The sequence below is a fragment of the Urocitellus parryii genome, chromosome 3 (assembly GCF_045843805.1).
Source record: "Urocitellus parryii isolate mUroPar1 chromosome 3, mUroPar1.hap1, whole genome shotgun sequence".
In the NCBI taxonomy this organism is placed as follows: domain Eukaryota; kingdom Metazoa; phylum Chordata; class Mammalia; order Rodentia; family Sciuridae; genus Urocitellus; species Urocitellus parryii.
In genome coordinates, this window is record NC_135533.1 from 79,278,445 (window position 1) to 79,295,765 (window position 17,321).

Here is a 17,321-nt window from a genome sequence, read left to right on the forward strand (position 1 = left end):
ACTTTTGACAGATCATAGATGAATCTCCAAAACGTTTTTCTAGAAACAGGAAGCCAGCTCCCATAGAGTATATACTGTATGAGTCCACTAATAGGAAGTTCTAGAATCAGTAAAATTGATTTATAGTGATAAAAATCCAATCAGAACAGGGCTGGGGGATATAGAGTGCTTGCCTCATATGCACAAGGCTCTGGGTTCAATCCCCAGCACTACAAAACAAAACAAAACAAAACAAAACAAAAAACTCCAATCAGTACTCCGGAGGCAGGTCTCAGACTGGAGAGAAATGGAGCATGAGAAAACTTTCCAGATAACAGCTGTGTTTTATCTCTTTATTGAGGTGGTAGTAATATGGGTGTACTCATTTGTCAAAATTCATAGACCTGTTATCCTTAAAGTAAGTGCATTTTATTGTGTATAAACTTTTCTATGATAAAGTTTATATTTAAAAAAAAACATATGAAGCCTCTAGAAATTAAAGGTTTAGAAAGAATCCTTAACTTTGTATCCTTGAAAAAATAAACTTTGCATCAGGGATGTCAACAACAGAAGATTATCAACACTGCTTTATTGGTTCTACAGGTTTATCTAACCATAAATATGTAACACTATCTTCTTTGTTCAAGATGCAATTACCAAGAATAAAATATTTTAAAAGACAGAAAAAGTCTCCCAAGACTGAGAAAAGTTTTAGGGAAAAATTGGCTTTTGCAATAATCTTTTTTTTATACTCTTTTTCATAATATCCAGAAAGGAAATTGAAAATAACATCAAGTTGCTCATAAGCATTTCAAATGATACTTACATATGTGCATTTAAAGCATTCTAAGAAAGTGTAAAAGAAATTTGAAAATTAGCTCCAATTATTAATTTTTCTAAAGCCCATGTTTGTCGTGTGTTCTGTTTTAGTCCTGAGTATTTCTTATCCTCTTTTCACCAGACTCCACCTTTTTTATTGTTGTTTGTTTTTACAAGGAAAAAAAAAATCAAAGGTTGAAATCAGCCAGCCTAAAGTAGTGCTTAATCTGGTATTAAAACACAACTGTGCCTGTCATTTCCTATTCTAAAGTTATTCTGCCTTCTACTTCTGTGCTTTTTTTTTTTTTTTTTGGTATGTCTATTTCATAGAAATTTAACACATTGGTAGGAGAAAAAGGAGCCCAGATGAGTGGAGGACAGAAACAGAGAATCGCGATTGCTCGAGCTTTAGTTCGAAACCCTAAAATTCTGATCTTAGATGAGGCTACATCTGCCCTGGATACAGAAAGTGAATCGATTGTTCAAGCTGCACTGGAGAAAGTAAGTGAACAGAAGCATTGCTTATTTCATATTCCTGGTTCACTGTTGATCTTAAGTACAAGAAAGTGCACATCTGTGGTGGATTACTAAATTCAGAGCTCTTCTTAAGATTTGGATGCAAGGTATGATTTGGAGGGAGAAGTAAATGCTACAGGTGTTGCTAAGTATACATACACACATGGATGTATACACACACACACACACACACACACACACACACGCTGATATGCCGTCATCCCCTTAATCCCTCCATTCCAATGAGTATGTACTTTGTAATTCCCCATAGTCACCCCCACACCACCATCAATCACAACAGTCCATACACACCAGTGCGATTCTCTGCTTTGACCACTTTTCTTCTTTAGAACAGCCCTAGATTAACATGATTAGTACAATTTCACATGGAGTGAAAAGCACTGACCTTGACCCACTCTCCTCCAGCAGTCCCAGCCCTCACACCGCACACTGACCTCTGGCTCACCACAGATGCACAAACTGAAAGCCTCAGTGCAGCGGTGGTCCTGCACCAAATTACACTGCAGCTGGAGGGCAGTTGAAAAATCTCTGCGTGGCCAAATGCTCCTTTAAATCATGGTCTTCAGATCCCTCAGAAGGCTAATGGCACATTCTATTTTACACTTGCTTGGAAATGTAATAAGTGTTTTTCTCTAAGAATATAGCAGGCTTCTCTTTCAATGCTGACTTTATGGGTTAAGAAATGGCAGCCAGAATGCCTACTGCTTATTAAAAAAATCTATTAGTTACTATTATTTACTCACCAATGAGGTTAGAGGGTTTTGCCCTCCTTTTCCTACCATGATGACAGTCCACATGTTGCTTATATGATATGGAAATCCATGTTTATTGCAGACACTTTGCCAGTTGAGGACATCTTGGTAGAAAAGCAATAAGGGCCAGGCTGAAGCTTTATTCATTTATTTATACTTAATAACTAGGACAGGGGTCTCTATTTGATAAATTGTTTTTAATACCAGTGATGTTTGGATAATTAGGGCTTGAATGTACTAAAGAATAATTACACTTAACATACCTGTCTCTTAATTTACATAAGATATTTTTAAATGAAATAGATGCTCTAGCAGTTTTGAGATTAAATGTTGTGCCCATTGTCTTTTCATCTGTTAGTCACTTCAGGCAATGAAAACAATTTCAGACTTTTAAAATAAATGGTTGCTTGACAACATGATAAATTAATAAATATTCTTTTTTTAGTGGCTGAAGTAAAATCTCTGTCCTAAGAGAAAGAAGGATGTAAACCATTTGGAAACTGTGATTCCAATTACATAAAATAGATGTATGTACTTGTGAACAAACATGATGGCAACGTATATATAAACAGTCAAGAATTGCTTAACAATGGGGGTATGTTCTAAGAAATGTGACATTAGGTGATTTCATCCTGTGGGAGCATCATAGAGAGTATAGTTGGTATAACCTGCTACCCACCTGGGCTATATGATATAGTATGTTGCTTCTTGGCTATGAACATGTACAACATAACTGTGCTGAAAATTGTGGCCATTGTAACATAATGTATATCTAAACATAGAAAAGTACAGTAAAAGCTATGATATAAAAAAATTTTAAGTGGTACACCTGTATAGGGCACTTACCATGAATGAAGGTTGCAGTGGGTGACTTTGCTCTGGGTGAATCTGAGAGTGAGCAGGGAGTGAATAAGAAGGCCCAGGACACTATGCACACTGCTGGAGACGTTATGAACACTATGCACTTAGGCTTTACTACATTTATATTTAAAACCTTTCTTAAACAATAAATTAACACGAGCTTACTGTAGCTTCCACTTTATAAACTTGAATTTTTTTAACTTTCTACTTTGGTAATAACAGTCAGCTTAAAAACACAAACACAGGGCACAGCTGTACAAAAATATTTTCTCTTCATATTCTTATTGTATAAGCTCTTTTTCATTTAATTTTTTTTTTACTTTTTAAACTTTTTGTTCAGAACTAAGACACAAACACACACGTTGACCGAGGCCTCTGTGTGGTCAATATTCCCAATGTCACTGTCTTACACCTGTGCACTCGCCCTGGAAGTCTTCAGGGGCAGCAACAAATGGAACTGCCATCTCCCATGACAATAGAGCTTCTTCCAGAATCTCTCTTGAAGAAACTACCTGACCATTTAATAGTTAACTTTTTTTCTATAAGTAGAAAAGTAGCCTTTCAAATAATGATTAAAAAAAATAGAGTTAGGTTCACTTATGAACCAGTAACAATCAATCACTCATTATCACATATTGTATGTTGTACATACCTGTGTGAGCTTTGCTTTGGTACAACTGGCAGCCTAGTAGACATGTTAACACCAGCATCACAAAAGAACACATGAGTAATACTTTGCACTGTGACATTACAGTGGCTGCAACATCACTTGGGGACGAGAATTTTTCAGCTCCATTATAACCTTATGGGACCACCATCATATATTCATCATGTTTTTGACCAAAACTTCTTTATGTGGAACATGTTGGTGTGGGAGAATTATGGAAGAATTTGATTCATTTTTAAAAAATTATTTTTAAATAATTATGTAAATATTAATTTACATATATTTAAATATAAATTTTAAATAATTATTTTTTTAATTATGTATTGTTTTTCAGTTCTTCAAGGGGGATATTAAATCAGTGCTGTAGTGATGGGTGTAGAACTGTTTTATGTAGGGACTTTCTGGCCTTTTGTGAGGCAAAGAGCAAGGATAAGCAATGGGATAAAAGGCAACATTTGGAATTGGATTGATTATATACCCCAATTTAGTGGAAAATGGCTTATGGCTGAGGGGAGAGATCAAGTGCAGGCACAGAGATCAAAGCTCTAGTGCCACCAGCATCCTCTCCACCTGCTGCTGTGGAAGTTGTGGAGACTCGACCTTGGAGAAGTCTCTGCCTAGAAAGGACAAGGCATCTAGCAGATCTCATTTCTGCTTATCTAAGAGCCCCCAGACCCTGCTACTGATTCAGCCTAGCTCACAACAGGTAGCAGAATTTTGCAGCTCTAAATGCCATCCAAGCCACCAAACAAGAAAGCAAATACAGTGAAATGCATCCCTTCTCCCAAGTGAAGGCTACAGCACCTTCCTCCACAGCCTCACATAGCCTCCCATCCCAGTCCCCTCATTACCCCAGTACCTTTCATTTATCTGAAGTTCTAGAACCAGTGAAACTCATCAATGGCTATGAAAATAAAATTAGTAATTTCTTAACACTAAGGTGAGCTTGAAGGAACTATTGCTCTTGTCCTTGATCAGATTTTAACAGTAGCTAATTCCTGGCTTTAGCCTCTCTTTAGTCTAGTCCCTGCACAGCAGCCTTGTATTGCTGTTACCTTGTAAATTTGATGATGTCACACTTCTATTGGAATGCTCCAGTGGCTCCTCAATTCACTCTAAGTAAAAGCCAAATTCCTTATATTAAACTACAACGCTCTGTGGAGTTGTGTCCTTCTGGAACTCTACTTCCCTTCACCCTCCCTCACTTAGGCTGCTCCTTAGACACGCCATGTTTCATTGGCTGACACACTCTGTTATTTGGTTACTATCTCTCCTCTGGAATGTAAACTCTTTGGTGGCAAAGGCTTTGCCTGATTATCTTCAGCACCCCCACCCCCAGCAGTGGAGCAAGACCAGGCACTTAATAGACAGCTAAGAAATGCTAGTTGCATGGATTTTGGATGAATGTGATACAGGATAATTTTGAGACCTGAAGTGTTCTTTTCTGGACTTCTTGATTTAGGATTAATGAAAACTAGTTTTACATGGTTAATCTTATTCAAGGAAAGATCTAGGATTTGTAGATAAGGATTTATGCCACAGGGAAAGAGCTACTGCTCTGCGATTAGTTTGGACCTGACATGCCAGTACTCAGGTTTCCAAGCCATCCCTTACCCTGGCTCCTGGGTTGATGGCATAGCAGTGAGCATTTGCAGTTCCCTGGGGAAGTCACATTGCTCTTGTGATAAAAAAGCCTAGGAAAACCCTTTGAAATATTAAATGCAGTATATAAATCTAAGGAATGTTATTATTAAGGAATGTTCAGCTTTCAAATCAGTGCAGAACCTCTAAAAAAGACTGTTTGCTAATTATGAGGGAAAGAATTTCACCAGTTTTATTATTTGAATAGACAAAGTTGCTTTGTTGCCATCCTCAGGGACATCTTTGCACATCCTCATGGGCACATGTACACATCTCTGTACATGTGCATCTATGATACAACCTATTTTTGGTCTTCCTCCAAGCCCTCTTACATTATATGGGTACTACTTAGAGAGCTGAAAAATAGGGGAATTGCATTAGACTGTGGCCTATTTTATTAAATTAAGCTCCAAGAAGTAGTTAACAAAAGTCAAAGTGAAGCCAGAGTCATTTTTACCCATACACCACACACACACACACACACACACACACACACACACACACAGGTGTGTCTGGTCTGCATCAGCTAAATATCTTACTCTGTATTTATATATGGAATTGGAAGTTTTTAAAATTTATTTTTAGTCATTAGTAGCAACACTTCAATAATTGGAAACAGAAAGGGGATTTCTGCAAGGGGGTTTTCTTGACTGGAACTTAGCCAGAAGAGCAAAGGTAACACACAAAATACCTCACTCTAAAAACCTCATGGGACATTTTGGAAGCCTGCTTAATCAAGCTCACATTTGTAAGGCTTGGTGTTAAACATTAAGCCACTTGCTTCTTTTAGGGTAGTAGTTCTCCGCTTTGATAAATCAAGTTCCATAAAGAGTTGCATTTAAAAAGGAAAAAATAAAACAGTGTAATTCTTTAGCAAAAATGTATACATACACATGTACAAGATTTATTTGTAATAATGAAAGATTCAGAGAAACCCTGAAGCCATTCATGGGTCATTATTTTAGACATAAAAAAGATAATAGAGTGCATAAGAACTCTGGAGATATTTATTCTCCTATTTAACAGAGCACACTCTGAGGAAGCAAGAGGTTAATTCACAGCTGGGCAGTACTGAAGCCAAAGCCAGACCCTAGACAGTGGGCTTCTACCTCATTCATGTAACCACCATACTACCTTGCCTCAAGTTTACACATCTGCTAGACATCATAGTCAAGACGGAATCCATATTAGGCTTTCTATAAAAAACAGAATTACCATATGATACAGCAATTCCACATCTGGGCATATGCCACAAGTACCTGAAAGCAGGATCTCAAAGAAATTGTGTTCACAGTAGCATCATTCACAACAGCTAAAAGATAAGAACAACCCTAATGTCTGTCAACAGATGATAAACAAAACATGGTAGAGACATACACTAGAATAGCACCAGTCTTCAAAAGGAATGAAAACTGATACATGCTACAACAATCGTGCCCACTGAAGACATTACATTAAGCAAAATACACCAGAGACAAAAGGACAAACATTGCATGATGTCACTCATATGAAGACCTAAAATAGTTAGATTAACAGAGACAGAAGTAGGCCAATGGTTACCAGGGGTGGAAGAGAAAGAAACATTGGGAGTTACTGTTTAAAGGGTACAGTAACAGTTTCAATTATGGAATGATGATTCAATTATGGGATAGTAGTGATGGTTGCACAATAATGAACATACTTGTGCATGAAATTGAACTTTTAAAACAAAGTTATAAATTTTATGAAATGTATATTTTACTCCCAAAAGAATAGTAATCTAGACCTGAGTATAAAAGAATAATTTTTAAAAACTTAAAAATAGGGGCTGGGGTTGTGGCTCAGCGGTAGAGCGCTCACCTAGCATGCATGAGGCACTGGGTTTGATCCTCAGCACCACATAAAAATAAAAAATAAAGATACTGTGTCCACCTAAAACTAAAAAAAAAAAAAAATTAAAATTAAAAAAAAAACTAAAAAATCAAAGAATAGTGAAACAGAGGAATTTGACCTCTCAAGTTCAGAAAGACCCAGGAAAGAGAAACCCATGCTTCAAACCATAATCCAAACTGAAGCTCCTTTATGAGTTTATAATAGCCTTACTTTGTCCCTGAAAGTTGTTTATTTTGGTCCTATTGTATATGTAACTAGTGTATTTCTCTTTCATAAATGAATTTAAATCACTCCTACTTCGAAAAACATTTCAAAGTCTTTTTTTATTGGTTGTTCTAAACATTACAAAGCTCTTGACATATCATATTTCATACATTAGATTCAAGTGGGTTATGAACTCCCAATTTTACCCCAAATACAGATTGCAGAATCACATCGGTTTCGCATCCACATTTTTATATAATGCCCTATTAGTAACTGTTGTATTCTGCTACCTGTCTTTAAAGTCTTTCAGAAAGGCTTTTAAGTATTTAAAAAAGAATGTTTTTCCATTGTATGGATGATAAGTATCTTAGTAACTTCCGTGTATTTAACTTATTCCTAAACCCCACCCTCCCCAACAAATAAAGAAAATACCTATATGATATATTGATTTACTAATTGTTACCAAATGAGATATCTGTATTGTTTAGCCTTCTGGGCTACATGTATAGCATCCTTTCCTTTTGCAAGAAAGACAATTTATTATTATAGCATTTTCTCTTCTGGCCTGCCATTTACTTCATAATTTTTGTTGTTGTTGCTGCTTTAAATTTTCAACAAATACTTAAATTAGGCATTTTTAATAAAGTACTAAAAGTCAATAAGTAGTCTTATATTATCTCCAGTTGTTAATGTGTTTGTTAACTTATTTAGAAGTAAGAATGAAGAGATTCTAGGCTATAAAAAGAAAGCATTTCACTATCGAATATTATTCCATGTTCCTAATTAGATAAGAACAATGATTCTTAACATTTTTTAGCTAAGAGGCCTTAAGCTGAGCACACAGATATTCACATAAGTAGATTCCTTCAAGTAGAAAGGAAGGGGTCAAGAAGGAGTTGAGTCACTTATTAAATATGGCTTCTAAGTGCCAATACTTTGCTCTTTGTCTTTCTTTTGACAAAGGAGAAAGCATTCTCAGACAGGTGATATGGCTTGACAGCAATCACACATTGTTGAGCCTGGGAACCAGTGTTGACCCAGAATTCTAACCCAGTTGGCTTTCAACATCCCAGGGAGGTAGTTAAGAAATCAAAAAGCCTGGGTTTTCCTTTTAACTACCCCTAATGACCTTCTTATAAGAGATGGTCAGTTAAAATTTGATAGTCTAAAGGAGAGGAAAATGTAAGAGTAGTGGGATGTTTTAGACTTTATTCTCTGAGCACCAGGAAACTAGGGTGGTTTCCAAGGCCTCTCAAAGAGGAGAGAAGGTAGGGAAATGAGGAAGACAAGCAGGCAGGGCTTCTCCCAACTCAACTGGCAGTTCAAACAAAGCTATAACCCAATTGTGTGGCTGCTTTAAAAAAAAAAAAATCAAGTTCCCACATTAACTTTCATTTGTCAAAAAGATTTTGAAGCATAAAAAGAAAAATGTTAAGACTACAGGACCATATCACAGAGGGAGTGTCACAGATGGGCCCCAGTGCAACTGAGGCAACCTCCCAGGAGCCAGTGAGAGGAACTTGTGTTCTCACAGATTTTCCACACCATACTTGCCACCAGGACACCAGAACTCTCTGTTTATGGGCTTTACCAGAGTATGGTAGGGCTGCTAATTCACCCAGGAGTCAAGTAAAAGCAGGCCTTCTGAAAGGCAGGAGGTTTTGTATTATTCTTTCTTTTCCTATTACCCACCTTTAGTCAAAGTTTGTGACCACCACTGGTTCTCACCAACTATTATCCTCAAATCCTTTATCTGTTCCAGCAATTCTGTGAGGGATGTTTTAAAGCACCTTCTATTCCAAAGTCCAAGCCAATTACCTGGTGATTTATGGCTGGGTGTGGAATTTTGAAGTCATCTTAACAAAGCTGGCAAAGTGTGAGGTAGAAGCCTATCCTCCTGTTGACCTTTGTTTGGCCAAATACCTAATTGTTTGGCTTCTGGCTTTGCATAATCAGTGAAATAGAAGAGGAGACACTAGAAAACTCTTTCAAAATTGTAGTAGCAACAAAGACATTGAAAATCTACCACACCTTCTTTGAAGCATGTAGAAAAACGGAAGAACAACTCACATTACCTCACCTGTCTTTTCTGTAGTTCTGGCTAAAAAACAAAGTATCAGCTCAGATTTTCTTGATCAGTTTTTCCGGTGGCCTTGACTGCCATAATCTTTCTTATGTTTTAAGTCTGAAATTACTGTTGAATTCTTTTTCGTCTTCACTGTGACTAATATTTCAGTTTTAGGTAACATTGATGATAGGGGAGAGATGTGTTTTTCTAGTGCGTTTTATACTACAATACTTGTAGGTCCACTTTATAAGCCTTTGATGTGTCATTTTGTCTCTTTAAAATTGTTAGCTATTTCTGTGATTTGCTTGATATATACAGATGATATATACAGATATTATAATAAATTAAGTCATAACAAAACACCGACTTTAGCCAACCATTTATAGTTTAGACCAGGAGCCTGGCAGAGTCAAAATGATACACATGGGCAAGAGCAGATGATCAAAGCCTGCTGGAGCTCTAATGGTATCAAATCAGAACTTAAATGGTTTCCTCCATCCTCCATTTTCAGGTGTCATATACAATCGTTCACTTTTGCACAATAGATAAACCTGCTTCCTATGGAATGCTAAAAGGTAAAGACAAAATGAGAAGAGATGTGTATTAAAATACTTGTAACATGGACCCTCTACAAGGAAGGAAGCTGTATTATACCATACACCTCCGTCCTGAAACCTTGTGATTCTGATTCTGTGAAGCAATGTGTGTATTCAATTTTCAGACCTTTTCTAGGTGCAGCCTCTTAACTATTTGATCTTAAAACAGTCTGTCAGCATCCTTAGAGTATGTTGTGTTGTATGTTCCCTTTTATATTTTTAAACTAAATTCCATACACATTCATTTGATTTTAGAAATATTTGATAGTATTGTAAAATCAATGAGGTTTTTTTTGTTGTGTGTGTGTGTAACCTCATATAGGTTCATCAATAAAGTCTGAGATCTGTTAGCTTGTAAAAAAGAATATTTGTTACCCCAAGGGAATGTAATTGACCAAATGGGAGGGGCTTAGGCCAGCAGCCAGGACACCTGTTTTCAGACTATTGTGGTCACCTTTCTAATGCATACCTGCTCAACAATAGTATTCTTACATTCCCTTTTAAAGGGTTATAGGCAAGTCCCAGAGTCCCCAAGACCCAGAATAGAATTCATACTTGAAGTTCCAGAAGAAAAATGAGCTTAGTATAGGCAATATGTCTTATAACTAAAACATAAGTACATCAGACAAACTAAATTGACAGGTTCTACAAAACATGTGACTAGTATTCCTTGAAACTATTATGTTCCTCAAAAAGTAGGGAGATCTGAGAAACTGCCACAGCCAAGAGGAGGCTTAGAAGACATGATGACTCAGTGGAACATGACATTCTTTGAGGATCCTAGAACCGAAGAAGCATACTGGATAAAAGATAGTAGAGGACTTCACATAAGCATGGGGTTTAGATAGTAATGATGTACCCATACTGCTTCAATATTTGTGGCAAATGCATTATTTATTAGCACAGGGGATGATATATTTGCAGAGTATGTGGAAGATATCTATAGTATCTTTGCAATTTTTCTGCAAATATAAAACTATTCTAAAATAAAACTTTTATTTTAAAAAACTAGTTTCATTTTTACCAATTTTTGTTCTATCATTTATAAAGATGCTTCTACATTAGCAGGCTTAGAATTAACAGATAAAATTAAATGAGAGACAGGGAAAAAAAACAAAAGGCAAATACCAAATACCCTCAAATACCCAAATACCCTCATCTACTAATTCATTTAATAAAATTTCTCTATGTTTGGCAATATAAAAAATAAAGGATACAGTAAATTTTTGATGGTCACTATAATTCTCTGCTGAAGATGTATGTTGCATAAAATTGCTAAAGAAATTTGAATATGCTAATAAGTAAGTGCTAATTAATAATATTTTAATGTGTTTATTGTCAGACCTTCATGAAGTTAAGAAAAAGAAATTCTCCTACAGATAATGCTACATCAGAGTTGCCCTAATCCACTTGATTATTTTGTCTGAGGGGCATTCATTAAAATGTCTCGGCATCATTCAGAATTTCTGCTGAACATAAAAAATGACCAACCAGTGTGCTGTATACAATATATTATTTTGCTTGACTTTTTTTTCTTAACAGCATTTTTTGTTGTTATTGCTTAAATAACCTAAACTTAACTGCATATTAAAACATACAACTGAAAAAGGGACATATATGCACACCTGTGAAACCATCAGCATAATCAAGATTGTCAACCATGTTTTTTAGATGTTTGTGTAACCACTCCATCTGGACCCTCCCCCACCCTCTTCTGACATTCTTCTGACATTTGGCAACCACTGATTTGCTTACCCTCACAAAAGATTAGTTTGGATTCTCTAGAACTTTATAGAAATATAGTCATACAGTATGTATTCCATTCTGCCTGGTTTCTTTCACTCAGCCTAATGTTTTTGAGACTCATTTGTGTTGTAGAATCCATCAATAATTTCTTTTTTTATTGGTGAATAGTGCTCCATTGTGTGGATATACCACAGTTGGTATACATAATTGCTCTTTAATTTTTTTGCTCCAGAAACACATATTTCAATGTTTTATAATTGTACTTACATGACTCCATCTCCCAGTTTTCCTGAGAAAGTTTCAGTCTGCCTGGATTGTCCCACTCAAGAGTGTCTTATTTTGAATGATACTTTAAGATGATCCTCTTAATATAAATCAAACATATCAGAATATGCCTTTCTTAAAATAATAAAATGCTACAAAATAATAGTATAAATCTTCAATTATAATGATGTAACTACTTTCAGTTTTTCATAATAACATCTATTTATTGCTCATATGCACACGTTACCCATAGGAAGAAAACCTATTAAAAATAAAACATGCTTTTTCAACTTTTTTTTAGCTTTCTTGCCTTTAAGCAAAAGTGCAATACATACATATTAAATAATTGGGGAAATTAATAAAAAGATAATCCATAGATACAATAATTACATATAGGCACCATTAATATTTTGATATATTTCTGTATAGGTATATTCTTTATATGGATACAGTTTTAAACATAATTAAAACAAGATGCATAATTTTTTTCTTATATTTTTCCATATAGCATTATATCATAAGTTTTCCACTATCATTCAATTTTTTGTTGTTTTTGTTGTCGTTGTTTTGGTTTTGGTACTGGGGATTAAACTCAGGAGCACTCAACCACTGAGCCACATCCCCAGCCCTATTTAGTATTTTATTTGTATCAGGGTCTCACTGAATTGCTAAGCACCTCGCTGTTGCTGGGGCTGGCTTTGAACTCACAATCTTTCTGACTCAGCCTCCCTAGCAGCTGGGATTACAGGTGTGCACCACTGTGCCCAGCTATCATTCAGTTTTAATAACTAATATTTTGAGAAGTTTTCCTCTCTTATAGATTTGGAACAGAAGATTTATTTTTAAAAGTACTCACTACTTCATTAAGTATACCTGCTCCAACAGAGAGATCTTTACAGAGAGTAACTAAACTCTCAACATTCTAGTGCCAATCCTTCCAGTGACTGGCTGAGGCTTTGAACAAACTTTTTCATTTTCTGAGTTCCAGTCCTTGTCTTTAACAGATAAGAATGAGAAGAGTGAGATAGAAATAGTATGAATAGTTATAGTAACTATCATGTTGAGTCCCTACAAATTTGTAGTGTGCATATAGAGTGCTCAAAAAATTTGTAAAATGTGCAAAGCATTTAGGAAAAAATACATTATCTTGGGAGTAAGGGGTTAAGAATAGAAGTTCACTGGATTAGACAAAGAGGGGTAAAGGGAATGAGGGGATGGGAATAGGAAAGACAGTAGAATGAACTGGACATAACTTTTCCTATGTTTACATACGAATACACAACCAGTGAAACTCCATATTATGTTCAACCACAAAAAATGGGAAATTGTATTCTATATATGTATAATATATCAAAATACACTGTACTATTGTGTATATCTAAAAAATCAAAAAAGTTTAAAAGAAATTTTTAAAAAGAAAAAAAGATGCATTCTCTCAAAAGTGGCCAAAGTCATCAGGTGGAGGAAACAGTCAAGCTAAAATATGTAAATTGATAATCTCAATATCTATTTTGCATTCATGCAGTGATAGACAAACAGAAGAGCAGAATAGTATACAAAATATAAAAATATAAAATACTGGTTGATGAGCAGTGGAGAAAGGATGGTCTTCCCAAAATTTGCTGCTGGGACACTTGTTTAATTACATAAGGGAAAATGTATATTGACTCCTATTTGATATCACACAAAAAACTCAACTCCAGGTAGATCTAACTATAAGAGGCAAAGTATTAAATATTGTAAGGTAAAACAGAAAAACACCTGTGTGGTTTTTTTCAAGATTTTTAAAACAAGACTCCAAAGGCATAAATTGTAAAACAGAAGTTGATAAATTGGACTTCCTTAAAACTTTAAAATTCTGTTCATCAAAAGACACCATTAGGGGCAGGGGATATAGCTCAGTTGGTAGAGTGCTTGCCTCGAACACACAAGGCCATGGGTTCAATCCCCAGCGCGCACACACACAAAAAGACACCATTAGGCCGGGTGTGATGGGGCATGCCTGTAATCCCAAGCCAAGGCAAGAGGATGGCAAGTTCAAAGCCAGCCTCAGCAATTTAGTGAGGTCCTAAGCAACTTAGTAAGACCCTGTCTCAAAATTTTAAAAAAATTAAAAAGAGCTCAGGATGTGGCTCAGTGTTTAAGCTCCCCTGGGTTCAATCCTTCGTATCAAAAAAAAAAAAAAAAAGGAGAGAGAGAGAGACACCATTAAGAGAGTGAAAAGGCAACCACTTAAGCAGATTGTAATACATAGTACTTGACAAAGTCCTCATAGCTAGAATACATAAACAGTTCTTGAAAATTGACAAGAATAGTTCCAGTAGAAAGATGAGCAAAAATAAAGAAATAAATAAAATGGACAGTTCATAAGAGAGAATATTCAAGGTTTCAATAATGACATGAAAAGTTGTTCTTCATTAGTCATCAAGGAAATGAAAATAAAAGCCACCATATGACCATATTCATTTATCAGGCAGAGAAAGTACCACTGTTGGTGAGAATATAGTGCAACCTGACTCTCCTGCACATGGGGTTTTGTAGAGGGGACAACCATTGAAAAGCTGGCAGAGGCTAGTGAGACAGAGCATGTGCACACCTGGTGGTGCAGAGCTAGTAGAACTGTATACGTATGCTCACTAAGTAAGCATGTGCAAGAATCTATATGTAATAGAAAAACCCTGAAGCCTACCATCCCGACTACCAGTAGAATGTAAAAACTGTGGTGTATTCACACAGTGGACTGCTGAGTGACAAGAATGAACCATCTGCCACTACATGCAACAAAATGCAGGAATCTCAAAATAATGCTATTTAGCTGGGGGCTGGGGCTTTGTGGTAGAGCGCTTGCCCAGTGTGTGTGAGGCAGCACCAAATAAAAATAAAATAATAAAATAAAAATATTGTGCCCACCTATAACTAAAAAGTAAATATTTTTTAAAAAGAATAGTATTGAACAAAATATACTCTGACCCAGAATAGTATTTTGCTGTGTAATTCCATATATGTAAAAAAAATATCAATCTGATCTATGCTCTTTGAAGAAGGATAGTGGTTACCCTTGGTGGGCAAGTAGTGATGGTGACTTGAGAGGCATGAGGATGACTTCTGGGTACAGGCAATGATCCATTTCTCCACCTGGTTATTCTAATCTGCATTCAGTTTGAAAACGCACTGACTATACTTTAATAATATGTGTACTTTTCCATATGTTAATGATCTTATCCAAAAATAAAGATTCTTTTCTATTAAAATAATACTGCAAAAAGAAGTTTTCTTCACTATTGCAGAGGTTACATCTACTCATTTTATATTTATTTTCTATGCTTTCTGTTGTATAGGCAAGCAAAGGTCGCACTACAATTGTGGTAGCACACCGACTTTCAACTGTTCGAAGTGCAGATCTGATTGTGACTCTAAAGGATGGGATGGTGGTGGAAAAAGGAACCCATGCTGAGCTCATGGCACAACAAGGTCTATACTATTCACTTGCAATGTCACAGGTAATGTTTGCACGGCATGACGTTATATCAGCAGGTTTTCTTAGTCCAAAATTATAATCTTAAGGCTTAAAATTTAGCTTCAGAGGCAAGATGTAAAATTGTTCCTGCAGATGTTTCAAGCTGTAGAAATTAGAAACAAGATAGATGGGGAGAGAGAAAGGGAACTATATTGTCCATAGAAGGTTTTCCTGGAAGAGTCCTTGAAGATCAGAACGTGGGAGACGAAGGAGGAGAAATCCAAGTAGTTGGGACAGCAGAATGGGGACAAAAAGAAGCTTAATGTACAACTAAAACAGAAAGAAGATCAGCCTTCCCTTCATAAAGACAAGTATTGGGAGAAAAAGGGAAAAGAGTTAGATAATGAGGATCAGATCGTAGAAGATCTTGGAGCCAGGCAGAAGGGTTGAGATTTAATATGTAGAAAGCATCTAACACAATGCCTCACACATAGTGGACATTCAATAAATATCTACTGAATAAGAGATCACTCACAAATCCGTACTATGTGTATACCACACCCTCACAGGTAGACTAGAGAGCTCAATTGGGCATTCAAAACAAGGTATTCTAACGTTGGAGGCAAATGGCAAGTTCTCTTTTTTTTTTTTTTTTTTGCCAGGGGTGTAACTTGGGATTGAACTCAGGGGCACTTAACCACTGAGCCTCATCCCCAGCCCTATTTTGTATTTTATTTAGAGACAGGATCTCACTGATTTGTTTAGTGCCTTGAATTTGCTAAGGCTGAGCTTAGAATTCTTGAACCTCCTACCTCAGTCTCTGGAGCTGCTGGGCAAATTCTCATTCTTTAGGGTCCAAGTTTCTGCATTCTATGAGATCCATCCTACTTACACACTTCATTAGGACACATGAATGCAAATGAGAGCGATTAGGCCCTAACCATTGCCTTCACTCCAACCCAGCTGTTTCTTCTTAGCCTGGAAGGCAGTCTTTTTCCAGAGGGTCTCCTATAGATAAGTAGTTTCAATCTTTTTCTGTTCATTTTACTTCTTCAATTGTCTGGTCATCTCTTTGATGTCAATATTATTATTATACAAAATTAAAAATTTAGGAATTTCTGAGCCTCTCTGTCTTCATCAAATTTATATCTTCATTGAAATCCTACCTTTCTCACTATGCGAAAATATTTTTGAATGTGGTTTATGAAGGAATGAGAGCAAGACAAAAGATTAAAAATGTAATCTTACATTGATTTAAAACTACCTGATTCTGATTTTATTTCATATTACTCCATATTTTTTGTTTCCTTTAAAAATGAAAGTGAGGTATTATTTGATAGTTTAATTAGCATGATATTAACTCCATAGATGAATTAACTTATAAAGTTGTTAAGTTCAGTATTTTCAAACCAATGTAAGTAGCACTAGAAGGAAATAAGTGAGGTCACAGTAATCCTATTTTGAGATTTGAAAAAACTATTATACTCAGATCTTTCACTGGAGAACCACATCTTTTTTTTTCATCATAATTAAACTAAAAATCCATTATGAGGACTGGAGTTTAAAAGTTTCACAATATAAAAAAACAGATGATAAGTTTGTATTATAAATATGTAAAAGTTTTTAACACCTTGTTCAAAATGGATTGGTATTCTCCAATTACCTAAAATTATATCCATTTTAAATGATCATTTTAAATCTTAATGTTCAATAAACAACTATTAATATTCTGCACATTGTAGAATAAACATAACATATATGATATCTACATAAGCAGCTCAGCTTTAAACTCTGGATAGGCTTACTTGTCAGGCTTCCTTGTGGTGTCAAAATAAGTGAAGTTATAAGAATTCATGAC

General features: G+C 35.7%; 1 protein-coding gene across 1 annotated transcript in view; it reads left to right on the forward strand.

Annotated features, from left to right (window-relative positions):
- The window catches only part of Abcb5 (ATP binding cassette subfamily B member 5), a 118,641-nt gene that overhangs the window by 44,747 nt on the left and 56,573 nt on the right, over nt 1-17,321 (forward strand). Inside the window, exons 13-14 of the mRNA XM_026408509.2 lie at nt 1,129-1,299; nt 15,345-15,506. Of these exons, the coding sequence (XP_026264294.2) occupies nt 1,129-1,299; nt 15,345-15,506 (333 nt within the window). The remainder of the gene's footprint in view (nt 1-1,128; nt 1,300-15,344; nt 15,507-17,321) is intronic.